Source organism: Rhinolophus sinicus, linkage group LG07, assembly GCF_036562045.2.
Source record: "Rhinolophus sinicus isolate RSC01 linkage group LG07, ASM3656204v1, whole genome shotgun sequence".
In the NCBI taxonomy this organism is placed as follows: Eukaryota; Metazoa; Chordata; class Mammalia; order Chiroptera; family Rhinolophidae; genus Rhinolophus; species Rhinolophus sinicus.
The window spans coordinates 72,862,864-72,877,932 of NC_133757.1; the positions used below are offsets into that span (position 1 = coordinate 72,862,864).

Genomic DNA, 15,069 nt, shown 5'->3' on the forward strand with positions numbered 1-15,069 from the left:
GGGTAATGGGTACAGGGTTTTGTTTGGGGGATGATAAAAGTATCTCGGAACTAGATAGAGGTGATGGCTGCACAACACTGTGAACGTATCAAATACCACTGAATTGTGCACTTAAAGATGGTTAATTTTATGTTATGTGAATTTTACCTTAATTTAAAAAACAGTGGAAAAAAAAAAAGAATCATTGAGAGGCACTTACGTAGTTTACAAGTAAAATGGATTTTTACAAAGAGGAAAGAAAGCCAGGACAAAGCAGGATATATAGCTGCTGACATCTGTGATTACTGTTAAAGAAAAAAGACTACACGTGTATGTGTCAGAGAGACACAGGCCTCTGCCACCTTCCCTGCCCAGAATCCTGAGGTTTGAGGCTTTGTGACCTGGCTTCAGATGTGTTTCTACTCTTTACTGGCTGTGGGGCTGGGGTGAGTGACCTGGGGGCTCTGTGCCTCAGTCTTCCCCATCTGCATAATGGGGAAGATAGCAGAGCCTGCCCTGAGGGTCTGAGGTGAGGGTCCAACATGGCATACAGTGAACACTCTGTGAATTGGGGGTGGAGAACCACACAGGGTCCAGCTCCTTCTCCACCCTTCCCAGCCCAGGCCTGACTTCCTTGGGGACTTCCTGGGACCTCTAGGACACCCCCCACCCCAACCTCCCTCCCAGGCATCCTGCCAAACTCCCTGCCCATGTGTTCCCTCTTCCCCCAAGCTCAGCTGCTTCCTGTGCTCAGACAAAGAGAGCTCTGTCCCAGCCACCGGCCTAGGCAGGCCCAGCACACCCCACACAGCACAGGCTGCAGGCGTCCACTCCCCCCAGCCGCTCCCCCCCATGTCTATTTATCCCTAACCCTGGCCCTGTGCTCCCAGCCACACTCTCTCCCCCTGTCTCCAGCCTGTCTTCAGGGCTGTGCTAATGGACATTGGAGAGGCTCCTGGCCCAGGACACACACAGTCACGTCCTGCCTGCAGAAGGGACTCCAGAATTGCACAGAAAGTCAGCTGAGGGTGGTATGCAGGGAGAGTGGAACTGGAATGACTCAGAAATTCATTTGCAATGACCTTAACAGCATGACAGCAGTGTGGGGGTACTCAGGGTGACATGAATGGTGTGGCAGGGACAGGTGACAATTAATAGGAACTGGGGGTAATGGAGAGACAGTGTGACAGCAACAGGTGACAATGAGGAGCCAGTTTGACAGCAACAGGTGACACTGTAATTAAAAAAATAATCCTAGGGATTGATGTAATGTTGGTAAGGAGGCTGTGATATGATGACAAAGGACAATAAGAGGACAGTGTATGAAAATCACAGGTGACAGCGGGGAGACAGTTGCAGTGAGAGATGATGACAATAAGACAGTCTGTGACAGTGATGGATGACCATAGGGAGATGGTGAGATGGACCCGTGACAGATGACAAGGTAGGAAGAACACAGCACACAGAGCCTTGCCATCTACCTGGCCATCAGGTGACCCAGGTAACCTTCCCCTCAGTCTGGAAAACGCCCCCTCAGGAGGCAGTTCCATGGCAGAGCCTCAAGACACCGGTCCTGTTTTCCCAGCCCTGTCACAGCAAGGGGAAAGCATACACCCTGACACTCTTCCAGCCAGGCGCCTCTGCCAGCAAATTTGACAGAGGCTGGCATCAGAAAGTGGGGTTCCTGGGACTCCATTTTGCCGAGGGTGCCTCTAGTTTCTGGTGTCTGGGACCATCAAGCCTCATCTGAGCTTGGGGAGTAGAGAGGGAATGGGTGACATCTTGGTGGGTCCAGATCTACAGGCGATGTTGGGGTGACTCTGTTGGCTGGGGAATCTGCATGCAACCAACCGCCCTTTCTGTTGCTTGTAGTTTAAGAATCCTGCCACTCTGGGGGGGTGTACAATTGGTAATGGGTGACAATGTCACAGCAACAAGGTATAAAGGTGACAGCAGACAACATGAATGTCACAGGCAGCGGAGTAACCAGAAAACAGCAAGATGCTCTGTTAATGGGTGGCAATGAGAGGGTGACAGTGATGGGTCACCCTATCATAGGAACTTGGTGACAGTGCAGTATTGATGGGGAGACTGTGTGACAGGCTCTGCCCTTGTGACCGTTCTGAGGTGGCAGTGGGATGCTAGGGGCAAGATTCTACCTGTCCCTTCACGGCAGGTGATGTGATGGAGTGACCGCATAGGTAATTCCAGTGTGACCGTATCGGTGATGGGCAGCAGCGTAACAGACCCAGTCAGTGGTGCCCATAGAAGACAAGATGACAGTAGTGAGGTGTAATGACAAGAAGCACTGCTGTCACTGGAGCTTCTGTGTGCAGGGACTTCCAAGAGCAGCACACCTCACCTCTGTCTCGTCACATGCTATAGAGTCCTTCTCTAGTCACTTCCAGAGAGCAGGCAGGGATAATTCTAGAGTAGATGCACTGCCTGACCCAGCACCCTTCCTCTGGGCTTAGCCACACAGCCTCGGTCCTGCCACGTCCCTGGTGTGAGACTGTCCCTCCCCACCTTCTGCACATACAATGCACTGCTTCTGGGCTACCCATGCCTGTCCCAGTGCCTGGTGGTGGGAGACACTGGACCAGGCTGAATCTTGTCAGAGGAGCCTGGGAAGGGGTGACAGAGGTGTCCCCAGAAGCTGACCCATCCACAATAGCCCCTGGGCCTTCCCACACTGGAATGCCACAGCTCTGTCACTGCTGTTCCAACTTGATTCTGGGGTTCCTTCCATGGCCCACCCTCCCCATGGCCCAGTACCCCTCCTGAACCTGCTGACAGGCTCCAGGAACCTCCTTTGGCCAGGATGCCCCGAATCTTGTCCCTGAGGGTTCCTTGCTGCTTGTGCTCTCCCAGCCCAGCCGAGCACACAGGCTGGTTGGAGGGGAAGTGACAAGAGTGACCATACATTCATAAGTATTAAAGCTGAATGAGGGATCCATAGAGGTTCACCACACTGTCTATATATTCTGTCTACTTTTGTGTATGTTTGACATTTTTTTGGGGGGGGGGTTTACTGGGGAAGGGGAACAGGACTTTTTTGGGGAAGAGTGTGTACTTCCAGGCCTTTTTTCAAGGTCAAGTTGTTGTCTTTTCAGTCTTAGTTGTGGAGGGCGCAGCTCAGCTCCAGGTCTAGTTGCTGTTTCTAGTTGCAGGGGGCACAGCCCACCATCCCTTGCAGGAGTCGAACCAGCAACCTTGTGGTTGAGAGGATGCGCTCCAACCTACTGAGCCATCTGGGAGCTCAGCGGCAGCTCAGCTCAAGGTGCCGTGTTCAATCTTAGTTGCAGGGGGCGCTGCCCACCATCCCTTGCGGGACTTGAGGAATTGAACTGGCAATCTTGTGGTTGAGAGCCCACTGGCCCATGTGGGAATCGAACCGCTAGACTTCGGAGTTAGGAGCATGGAGCTCTAACTGCCTAAGCCACCAGGCCGGCCTGTTTGACATTTTTTATAAGAAAAAGATTGTTATAGACAATGGGTCTGCTCCCTAGACCCAGATGTAGACCCCACAGTGCAGCCTCTGGAGTGACTTCCTTTCCTCATAGCCCACCATGGCACCCCTCAGAGGTGGGGGGTGCGTACCGAAGGCTCTTGGATGCTCCTGGCCTCCGCTCATCCCTCCAGCCTCCCTTTCTTTTCGCCCCTTCCCTAAAGCTCCAGCCTCACTCAGTTCCCACATGTTCCAAACTTTCTTGTCTCCAGGCCTTTGCCTGTGTTCTTTCCTCCTCTTGTCCTTCCCTTTTCTGATTTTCTTTCTTCTCCTGAGCCTCCAATCCTCCCATCCCTAGGCAGAGTGCTCCTTTCCTCTCCCCCTCCTGGGGTCCCTCTTTCTGGCCTAGGAATGTCAGAGTTCAGGTGTGTCTCCTGGGACCCACATTGGGATATTATAAGAGTGTCTCCCTCATAGCGTTTTGTGTGTGTGTGTATTTAAATAGTGTACAAAACACTTAGCACCAAAAGTGGCACATAAGCACCCAATAAATATTAGCTCAAATTATTATTTATTATTTATTTAGTACAGTCCAGAAGTGCTATGATGAAGACATGATCAGCACAATCAGCTTCGGGAATTCAATAGAATAAACGAACAATTTGGAGGTGGGGAGGGGATTTTTGAACTGGGCTTTGCCAGATGCATAGGAGTTTACTCAGTGGAATAACAGATTCAGTTCCAACAAACAGCTTCTGACAGATCCCCTCATTTAGGGTCAATGGGGGTGTCTGTTTTCAAAGGTGGGAAAGTGGTGGGGAAAGCTAGAAATGTTTGCTTGGGATATAGACTCCAGATAGGGAGTTGCGATTCTGAAGTCTGGCCCCTTTGACAGGTAGACAAACTTAGGCTTAGAAAGTCTAAACCTTTTGGATTCCTAAACTTTTCATTTAGAGAATCAGATGCAAAAACATGGACCTTTTCCCCAGGAAATGTATCTTTGCCCAATGTTTTACCTACATTTTAAGGGGCATTTGGAATTTAAATCCAGTCCCAGGGCCAGGTGAGTTTCCAATGTCACCCGTGGAATTCTCCTGGCCCAAGGGAGGGGGAGGCAGCTTGGGAGGATGTAGGACGTCCTCCTAGGTGAGTCCCAGGACCTCCCGGCTTAGCTGTCTTCCAGGCCACCCCAAATCGGAGCCCTACCTCAGGACCACCTCCAACTCAACTTTTCTCCGAAAACGCGGTCCCCGCAGCGCTCCGCTCCACGCGTCTCAGCCCCCGCCCAGGATCTGTGCGCCCTCCCATTTCTCCAGCCCCTCGGAGTTTCCCCCGGAGCCCCAGGCCCTCCCCCAGCTCCAGCCCCTCCCCCCAGCTCGGATCCGAGCCCCGGGCCCCCGCCCAGGGAGCTTCGAGGTGCAAACGCGCCCTCCCCCAACTCCTCCCGTTCCCAACTCCCCCCCAGTGGCAGCTCTGGGCTGGGAACACAGCGGGGTCGGCCTCTCGGCTTCGTGTTCCCGCCCCGGGTCCCTGGCGCCGTGGAGCCCCGCGCATCCGCTCGCGGTGCCTGCCGCCACGCGCGCCGGCTCGCAGGTAGGGGAAGCGCGGGCCCCGCGCCGGGCGAGGGACCGGAGAGCAGGGGTGGGGAGTGCCCGGGAGGGAGGAGGGGGCCGGGGCTGGGAGGAGGAGGGGATTCCTTTGTTTGTAGCCCGCAGCCCCGGGCCCAGCCCCCTCCCCTCTCTGTGCTGCCCGTGGGGCGCAGGGACCCGTGCAGGCGGGAGGGGCTCGGCCCAGGCACCGCGTGGGGCGCACGTCCGGCCCTGACCCGCAGGTGAGGGCGGAGCCGAGCATGTTGGCGGCCCCGGGCCTGCGTCTTCGGCCCTGCCTGCTGGAGAACGCGGCCCGCGGGCTCCCCGGACGCGCGCCCCTCCACGCTTCCCAGCCCCTGACTCCCAGGGCCACGCGCGCCATCCCTGCTCATTCATTCGACCAACTCTGGGGCGTGGTGCGCGGAGGCAGGGCTGGGGGCCCGGGTCAGGCCAGGCTGGAGACCCCCCCGAGGCCGGCCCAGGCGGGGCGGGAGGCCGCGGGGTCCCTGAAGCTGCCTGGAGAAGGCGCCCTTGGAGTACAGATCCGCCTGGACAACTTGGAAGCAAGAAGGGCCCCTTTCCAGCCTGTCGACTCTCCTCCGCCTCTCCTCCAAAGTTGACAAGGCTCTCTCCTTCCTTCTCCAAGGGACCACCTGGTTGGGCTTTTGTGTCATCCCAAGGCCCTGAGAGGGGCATCCACTGGCTCAAGGGCAAACAGCATATCACCACTCATTCCCCACCCAGGCCCAATTCCTCTCCTCTCTGGTCCAGAAAGTGGGACCCCCAAGGCCCTCAAGTTCCATCCTCCAACCCTTTGCCTGGTCATCTCCACCAGGAGTAACCCTGTCCACACTTCCCTCCCATCCTCCCAGGTCCTGGAGAGAGCCAACCACCTCCTGGGGAATGGGGGCCCCTGATCTGCTTCCCCTCCTTCCCTTCTGCCTGGGCTTCAGCCCCTGCTTAGCTCCTCACTAACTGTGTAATGGCCTTAGTTTGCTCATCTGTGAGGTGGGCACAAAAGCTAACCCTTCCCTATTGGGTGGAGGGGTGTGCTCTACCCTGGGAAGTTCCCACCTCTGTCCGGTGCCGCTTCCCAGAAGATCCAGCTGCCTCACATAGACTTACTAACCATGGCCCTCCCAGCCAGAATTCTCGGAGTCTCTTCAACACCTCCCACCTCCCTTAAACTCCTGTTGATTCCACCTCCTCATTATCTTTGGGATCCTTTCTTCTGTTCTCTCATCTGCATGCCTGCCCAGCTTCCTCTCCTGCATGCTTCTTCTGGGGCCCCTATCGCCCTTTTACACTCCATCCAACACCCATGTCTGCCCTTGTTCCTCTCACTTAAAGCCCTTCAAGGGCTCTCCATTGTCCTTGACCTACAAATGAAAGCTCCATTACACAGCCAGGCACTCTTGCAACACTGGCCCACTGGTCTTCTCTCCCATCCACTCAGTGCCCATGACCTTCTCGCCTCTGCTCTCACTGGCTACTCCCTGCCCAGCACCCTCCTCTTGGCTAACTCTATCTCTGAGCCATCACGCCTCCTCCAAGAAGCCTCCCCTGACTGTTCACCTGCTTCTGGGTCAGGTTTGGATGCCTCCCTGGGTTTCTGCAGTCCCCAGGCAGCTGTCCCACTGCTCCTGGTTCTCCGGGGTGCCCCATGGCCAAGGGGTTGATTCTGCTTCCTGTCTGCAGCCTCCGAGGGACACGTCATGGTTCTGGAGGGTCTGTGCTTGGCAAGGAGAGGGGCTGGTGCCCTCATCATGGCCTGGGGACCCCCGGCTCTGCTCCTGCTGGCCTGGATGGTCCTGTCATGCGTGGCAGGTGTCCAGGGCCGCTGGGATGGGGCTGTGGAGATTGCAGGTCCCGGACGTGTGCGCAGGCGTGGCAGCCCAGGCATTTTGCAGGGGTGCGTGGTACCCAGGATGCTGAGAGGCTGCTGGGGTGTGGACTGGGTTGGGCTGTCCTGGGTGGGAAGGGACGAGGCCCAGGGGTTATCCAGCTGAGCCGGGTCTCACCAGCCATGCCATGCTCTCCCCAAGGCCTAATGTGTGTGGCTCCCGCTTCCACACCTACTGCTGCCCAGGTTGGAGGACGCTGCCTGGCAGGAACCAGTGTGTCATGCGTGAGTACCGCTGCCATGTGGAGGTGGGGGACGCGTAGGCAGGGGACGCTGGTGTAACTCTCCTACCTGCCCGCAAGTCTACCTTTGTGTACCGCAAGGCCAGAGGTATCTGACTGAATTGCAGAAATGGTCCTTGCCAATGTCCTCAGGCTCCCAGGCCACCCTGCCAAGTTCATTTGCTTTGCCTTGTCACCTCCCAATGTCTGTCTGCCTGTCCGTATGTCTGCCTTTCTCTGTCTCTTCCTCTTTTGGTCTCTCTAGCTCAGTCTTTCTCTCTCTGTCTTTAACTCCCTATCTCTGTCTCTCCCTTTCTCTCAGTCTTTCTGTTTTTCTCTCAGTCTCTCAGTCTCTCTCTCTCTCTCTCTCTCTCTCTCTCTCTCTGTCTCTCTCTGTCTCTCTTGTGTCTGTCTGTCTCACCATCCCAGTCTCTAGAATCTGAACCCACTCCCTGGGAGAGCCCCCGACCCGAGCCAGCGCCTCAGCACCTCCACCTCTATCCTTGCCACTCTGTGGTTCTGGCCCCAAGAGCCGAAACCTGGAACCTCTGCCCAGCACTGAAGGGGTGGGGATGGCACAGGGTTTGGGGCCTGGTCCTGACTGTCGCCCTCTCTGCCCTGCCAGCCGTCTGTAGGCACGCCTGTGGTGAGGGCTTCTGCTCCCGACCCAATCTGTGCACTTGTGCTGATGGGAAGCTGGCTCCCAGCTGCGGGGTGAGCCAAGGTGAGCCGGGGTGGCCCCTAGGGGTGCGAGGAGAAGGTTAGAGGCTTCTGGGAGCCGAGGCTGGTTTTGCTGCAGGACCAGAGCTGGCTGAGCACACTGAGTCCTGCCGCCTTGCACATGCACCGCAGTGCCTGTCACCAACTTACTGTGTGTCCCTTCTCCTGTCCTTAGGGTCAGGGTGCAGTGTGAGTTGCATGAATGGGGGCAGCTGCCGAGGGGAGTCCTGCCTGTGCCAGAGAGGCTACACGGGCACTGTGTGTGGGCAGCGTGAGTACCTTCCACACACACCTAGACCTGGGATTCCAGAGGGTGGGTCTCTGCTGCCCACTGCCCACTGCCCACTGCTTGTGGATCACTTTTTTGGGACCAGGGATTGGAGGGAACACACTTGTTGTCATAGTCTTATCATTGGGTCTGGGTCACATCGTGGATATTCCTGGGTAAAGGCTTGCTTGGGACCCAGCTCCTTCTGTTGCTGGGGGACCTCAGGCCACCCTTCCCTCTCCCTCCATAGCCATCTGTGACCGTGGCTGCCACAATGGGGGCCGCTGCATTGGGCCGAACCACTGTGCTTGTGTATACGGCTTCATGGGGCCTCAGTGTGAGAAAGGTACCAAGTTGGTCATGGGGAAGGGGCCTGGGAGGCGGGAGGGGGGCTTCCTGACAACTTCAGAGACATGGCTAGGCCCTGGGAGGGTCCAGTTGGCCTCCATCCTTCCTCCTTTGCTGCTGTGAAGGGCAGAGAAACCCTCTGCTCCATGGAAGGGAATCAGGGAGGGCTTCCTGAAGGAAGGGACAAGTCGGAGTTCATGAGATGGACAAGCCAATGATCCCCCTGGCTGAGGTGGGTGGCATCACCTGTTACCAAAACAAAGGCAGTGGAAGCAGAGATGTTTTGTTAAAAGTTGGGCATAGGGCGACAGGGGAGGGGTGGAGGCAAGGACAAATCCCACGTCTGATCTGAAAACTGGGGGTAAGGTGGTGCAGGTGAGTGGATGGTTGAGATTCTGGGGGAAGAGAAGGGAAGGCGACTTAAAGGCACACAGAAAAAATGGAGCCCACAGGAGGCTGAGAAGGAGTAAGTGAATAGGCGTGCATTGCTTTGGGGGTACATGGGCTGGTGAGTTTTTCAGCTGCAGGAGCCATCAGAGTGCCAGAAGTGGCCAGGGGTCCCAGGACAGCTGAGATGGGCAGGGCCCTGGGATTGAACAGTGCATGTGGGGGTGCTGGTTGGGGAGGAGGTACATCCGTGGCCGCAGCTGGGTTGGAGAGGGGGTATTGAATCAGAAGCTGGAGGGTTCCCTGGGTTTGAGGGTGGGCTTTTGGGAACTGGATTTGACCAGAAAATTGAATTGGGATTGGGCTGACAGAGAGGGAGCGGTTGGAGTGTCTGAGGGGGAGTGAGTGGCATTGGGGAGGGTGAGAGAGGAGAGGTCTGGGGTGGATGGTGGACAGTGAAGGCCTCAGAGAGAGGTAGGGCTGGGAGCCTAGACAGGAGTGAGTGGGATTTCAGGGTTCTGGGTGAATCAGATGAGATTCTGGGAACCGTGCTTTGACTTAGGGAGTCAGGACTGTCAGGGGTCTCTGTGAAGCCCCTCCTTCATACGGGGCCTTGGGGGGCTGGCTTTGGCTTCTTCTTCAGGGAGGGGCTTCCCTTGGTCCAGTGCCAGCTCCTTGATTGGAACCATCTGGAGGATGGAGCCAGGAAGTCCCATCTGGGCCTACTCATGGCGGTGGGGGGAGTGACGCGACCACCTTCGCCCGGATGCAGGGGTCAGGGATGTGGTGTTATGGGTCCAGAGAATTTGGGCAGACTCTGGGTCCGTCCCAAAGTCTGGGAGATTTAGCAGGGCTAGATGTGTGCTCAGGGATAAGACAGGCACTCCAGCTGTGCATCCATGGGTCCCTGCCCAGGTTTGAAGGAAGGGTGGGTGTGGGGGCATGTTGGGGGTCTCCAGACATGCTCTGGCTTTGTGGGCTTGGAGGTCCTAGCCTTTCTTGGGTGGGGGATGTTTGGGGGAGAAAGGGTTTTGAAGGCTGAATAGGAGTTCGGTAAAGAAGGGGAACACTGTGAGTGAAGGCCTGTGGTTAAGAAAAAGCCTGGTGTATTGGGAGGCTGAAGGGGTGGCCGCTGCAGTGGTCTAGGCAAAAGAGATAGAAGCCCAAGCTGCGGCTGTAGGAATGTAATGAAAGTTCTGGAATGGGGGCAGCCTGAGGCCAGCTGCCAGCTTCCATGTCCCACAGACTACCGGACTGGGCCCTGCTTTGGCCAAGTGGGCTCCGAGGGGTGCCAGCACCAGCTGACGGGCCTTGTCTGCACCAAGGCGCTCTGCTGTGCCACTGTGGGCCGTGCCTGGGGCCTCCCGTGTGAGCTCTGCCCGGCACAGCCACACCCCTGCCGCCGGGGCTTCATTCCCAATATCCACACCGGGGCCTGCCAAGGTGAGTAAGGGGGTTAGCAAGTGGGGAAGGAGGTCGTGGGAGCCAGGGCTGAGTGGGAGCCCCTGTAGCCTTGGTTCCTCCCTCTGACAGGCCTCTCATCCCTTGCAGATGTGGATGAGTGCCAGGCTGTCCCAGGCCTGTGCCAGGGGGGCAGCTGCATCAACACTGTGGGCTCCTTTGAGTGTCGCTGCCCAACTGGACACAGGCTTAGTGAGAACAGTGCCAAGTGTGAAGGTGGGTGATGGGGATGGGACTTCCACTGTGTTCTGCGTGGCTCAGGCTCCCCTGCGAGGAGGAGGAGGAGGATGAGGAGGAGGTGACTTAGGGCTGGTGGGGGCCGGGCTCTGATCTTTGTCTATCTACACAGATGTGAATGAGTGTCTCAGTGTGCCAGGCCTCTGCTCTGGGGGTGACTGCACCAACACAGCCGGGAGCTACGTGTGTACCTGTCCCCGTGGTTTTGCCAGCAGCCTGGATGGGACCCGCTGCCTGGGTGAGGCAGGGCCCAAGGGGGCTGGCGGGGCAGAGGGCAGGTAGGAGACAGGCCCCTTGCTCATCTGTCTCTGCTATCCCCTTGCCCTTAGGGTCCTCTTATCCTATCTTTTTTGAACCCCAGATTCCATCCCCTCTGGCATTTCGCTCCCTACCCATTAGGCTTTGCGCTCTCTGGACCCCAGTCAGGAAGCCCCTGTGGCCCTCCATCTCTGCCCTTCAGCTCTCTGGTCCCTGGTCTAGATCTCTTGGCTGCACTGTCCTCCTGTGCCCTCCTGCACCTCAGACTCTATGCCTTTCTGGTTCCCTGGCCGCCTTCCTGCCCCGCTCACCCCCCAATGCCCCTCTGACCCTCTGGCCTCTATCTCTGTGCTCCTCTGGTGCTACAGCCTCCATCTCTATGCCCTTCTGCCTATCTCCCTCTCTGGTCCTCTGTCTCTATGTCCCTCTTTCAACCCCCAAAGACTTTTTAAGAGCACCCCATCTTCCCCCACACTCAGATAGGGAACCTGAGAGAAGTTTGCTTGAATCAATTCAACAAATCCAGAACAGACAGTTGCCCACACCCGGCTCTCCAGACCCCCCAGCCAGGGTGGGGTTCTCTGGGCCTTGCCTCCCTCTGGATGCCCACCTTCCTGTTCTCCCCCACACCCAGCCTGGGGTCTTACTCCACCCTGCTATCTTGATGAGCTGGTCGTTAGACATTAGAAGGTGCTGGTGGCCAATACTGCAGGCCAGGACTGTGGACCTCCTAGTGGGCGATGGGCAGAGTCCTGGTTTGGGGAAGAGGGGGGCCTTGGCAGTTTCCCAGCACCCACTGGGCCCCTCTGCCTGGGCCTCTACCAGGCAGGGATGGGAGTGTTGTGTTTGGAGTTGTGCCAGTGTGCTGTGGCCAATGCCAGACCCTCAGTTTCTCCTCTGGAGGCCATGGCCGGCATGGAAGATATATCAGGACACGTCACCCGGACTGTGGGGGCCCGTCCCAGCTACCAAACAACTGAGCCTAGGTTTGAACCAAGGTCAGGTTGCCTCTGAACATGGTTTGGGGTTCAGTTCTGGCTTCTGACTGCCACCTGAGCTGCTTACAAGCTCTGTGACGTTGAGCAAGTCACTTAACCTCTCTATGCCTCAACTTCCTCCACTGTCAAATGGTGATAATGGCAGTACCTACCGCATGGAGTCTTGGAGAGGATGAAATGCAGTTGCTGGAGTGATTTGCCCAGGGCTGATATGTGAGTTCTTAGTAGGCATTCGCACAGGAAAGCAGTGAAGTTGGGGCTGTGGCAGCTTTGCAGGACCCCGTCACAGTGGTCCTCAATAAGCAGTGGCAGCATCATTTTTGTTAAAATTCTTGCGTTCTGTCTCTGTCTTCCCTACTGGAGAGGCAGCTACTTGGTCAGAGCCCCTGGGGTTCAGGGATCTGGGTTCCTATCCCCCCTTCCTATGTAGCAGCTGTGTGACCTTGAATGAGTCTCTTGACCTCTCCTTGTCTGGGCAGGCCCCAGCCCTGCTTGAGGGCCTGGAATGGTGCTGGGAGTGCAGAGCCCCCACTCCCACAGCGCCCCTGGGGGGATCCCCAGGTGTGCAGGGCGTGGCACGGGAGGTGGAAAGATTGCATGTTTTCTCAGCCTGGGGCAGGTCCCGGTGGGAGGGGTTTCTCCACTGTGGGCCACTGGCCAAGATTTGTGGGTTTTAAACCTGAAAGTATGCTCTGAGTCAGAGCCCAAGAAATCCAGTCACCACGTAAAGCCATCAGACTAGAAGACACAGTGGGAAGTGGAAGAGTGTTGTGGTTCCTCTGCCTGGGGAGCCCCTCTGCCTCAGTTTCCCTAAAGACTGTAGTCACCAATTCACCAGTCTGCTCCTGGGCCCCTCTTCAAATTCACAGCCTGTCAGATTTCCCCAGAATGCCCACGGCTGGCAGCTGGGGACATAGCTATAGATCCCGGTGTCCCTGCTTGAGTGTCCTATCTGACGTCCTACCAGGGCAGACCCCCAAACTAAGGGGTCTTTTTCAGTGTGGTTGAGTACCCACAGTGACGGGGAGCTTACTACCAGTGCTAGCTTTTGGTGTCAGAACACTTTTGCTTGGAATGAGCCCAAAAAGACCTCCCTGGGATAATGTGGAAACCTTGGTAATAAGAGCCTCACTCAGTGAGGGTCAGCCTCTTGCTAGCCACGGAGAACTCCACTTTTCGTCCGGGAAGTACTCTTCTGAGGGGAGGTGGGTACCCGGAGCATCCCCATTCCATGGAGGGGGAAACTGAGGCATAGACCGGCAAGGAGACTAGTTCTGCAGGCAGTGCTGGTGGAGCTGGAGTTTGAACGTGGGTTTAGGAACTGAGCCTCCTACACCCATTGCAGACCACCGGGCCGGCACGTGTTTCTCAGTGCTCATTGTGGGCCGCTGTGCCAGAGACCTCGGGGGCCACTACACTCACAGGCAGTGCTGCTGTGACAAGGGCAGGTGCTGGGCAGCTGGCCCAGTCCCTGAGCTGTGTCCTCCTCGTGGCTCTGGTGAGTGGCCTGGGGCTGGCTCCCGCCCTCCTCTGCCCCCAGAGCTCCGCCTCAAAGTCTGCTTTCTCACAGATGAGTTCCAACGACTGTGTGCCCAGGGGCTCCCGCCGCTGCCCTCCTACCCCGGCCCCTTCCCTGGCCTCCCTGGCTTTGGATCCAGCGGCGGCGTGGGTCCTGGCCTTGGGCCGGCACGGCACAGCTCCCACGGCTCCACTGGACGTGGGGTTCCCAGCCTGGGCTTGGGCGACACCAACATTGGTGAGGCCTGGGACGGGGCAGAGGGGTCCAGGACCTGGGGGAGGGGCTCCAGGCCTCAGAGAGGGTCAGTAGGGAGGAAAGTGCTCACAGTGGGCTGGGAGTGGGAGAGATTGGGGACCTGGGTCTCAAAGTCAGTGTTTGGGCCTTGGGTAGAGGTTTAGGGCTGAGGTGGGAGACTCGCTTCATGGTGAAGGGCTGGGCTTGGGGTGGGGTCTGGGCATCTGAATCTAGAGCGGGAGTCTGGGCTAAAGTCAGTGAGCCTGGGCCATAGAGGGCAGGGTCCCAGCCTCAAAGTGGGTGTTTGAGCAAGGCCCAGACTTGGGGCCGGGGGCCAGCCAACGCTCAAATGCCTTTGCCGTCTGTGTCTCAGGCACAGCCACCCTAAACCAGACCATTGATATCTGCCGACACTTCACCAACCTATGTCTCAATGGCCGCTGCCTGCCCACCCCTTCCAGCTACCGCTGCGAGTGTAATGTGGGCTATAAGCAGGACGTCCGGGGGGAGTGCATCGGTGAGCAGCAGCTGGGTTCGGTGGGGGGGCGCATGCTGCCAGGCTGGGGCTCAGGATCCTCTGCCCACAGACATGGACGAATGCTCCAGCAGCCCTTGCCACCACGGACACTGCATCAACACCCCCGGCTCCTATCACTGCCGATGTCATGACGGTTTCCAGGCCACTCTCACCAAGCAGGCATGCGTGGGTACGGCCACCCGTCTGAGAGAGGGGGCAGTGGGGGTGCTAGCCGGGTGGAGCCTGAATCTGGAGCCTGAATTAGTCTTGGGGGGCACCTGTTCACTGCCCGCCTCTCTGCCCCCAGATGTGGATGAGTGCATTGTCAGCAGTGGCCTCTGCCGCCATGGCCGCTGCATCAACACAGAGGGCACCTTCCAGTGTGTCTGCAACGCAGGCTTTGAGCTCAGCCCCGATGGCAAGAACTGTGTGGGTGAGTTGAAGGCAGGCAGGTGGGTAGGGGCTTCTGGGCCCCACAGGCTGCCTTTTAGGGCCATGTTGCATATTTATTCCTGCTGTATCACCTCCCTTCCTCCCTACGATGGGTCATCTGCTCACCTCTCTGAACCTCGCCAGCCCACCTGAGAGCCTTTCTATGCTCTGTCCACCCTGACTCACTCCTTTATTCCTTCCTTTCTGAACCTATTCCATGAAACCCAGGAAGGATTGTCTGACCCTGGGTCTGAAGCACATCCTCTGTCTCCTGCCCCACGTCTTGCCGAGAGACGTGGGTTCAGGACTGTGGAGAGCGCCCCACCCTCAGCCTCCCTGTGGATATGAGGGTGCCATTCGAGCTCTGGACAGCACAGCTTGTGGGCACCACTGGGGACCCCCTTTATTCTCGAGGAGACCTGCTGTAGTTTTCCCTCATCAGGAAGGATTTTCTCCTTTCTGCATACATTCATTCATTGATTCATTCATTCAAAAAAACTTTTTTAGCATCTTTATTGTTAATATCCGTATGCCGTCAAAGTAGCTACTT

The 15,069-nt window shown here is 57.1% G+C and overlaps 1 protein-coding gene across 1 annotated transcript in view; it reads left to right on the plus strand.

Annotated features, from left to right (window-relative positions):
• The first annotated feature begins 4,927 nt into the window (after window positions 1-4,927).
• The window catches only part of FBN3 (fibrillin 3), a 59,509-nt gene continuing 49,367 nt past the window's right edge, over window positions 4,928-15,069 (plus strand). Inside the window, exons 1-14 of the mRNA XM_074337717.1 lie at window positions 4,928-5,020; window positions 6,715-6,928; window positions 7,062-7,144; window positions 7,766-7,864; window positions 8,036-8,131; window positions 8,379-8,474; window positions 10,109-10,306; window positions 10,415-10,540; window positions 10,674-10,799; window positions 13,163-13,315; window positions 13,388-13,573; window positions 13,944-14,087; window positions 14,158-14,277; window positions 14,395-14,520. Of these exons, the coding sequence (XP_074193818.1) occupies window positions 6,732-6,928; window positions 7,062-7,144; window positions 7,766-7,864; window positions 8,036-8,131; window positions 8,379-8,474; window positions 10,109-10,306; window positions 10,415-10,540; window positions 10,674-10,799; window positions 13,163-13,315; window positions 13,388-13,573; window positions 13,944-14,087; window positions 14,158-14,277; window positions 14,395-14,520 (1,750 nt within the window). The 5' untranslated portion in view covers window positions 4,928-5,020; window positions 6,715-6,731. The remainder of the gene's footprint in view (window positions 5,021-6,714; window positions 6,929-7,061; window positions 7,145-7,765; window positions 7,865-8,035; window positions 8,132-8,378; window positions 8,475-10,108; window positions 10,307-10,414; window positions 10,541-10,673; window positions 10,800-13,162; window positions 13,316-13,387; window positions 13,574-13,943; window positions 14,088-14,157; window positions 14,278-14,394; window positions 14,521-15,069) is intronic.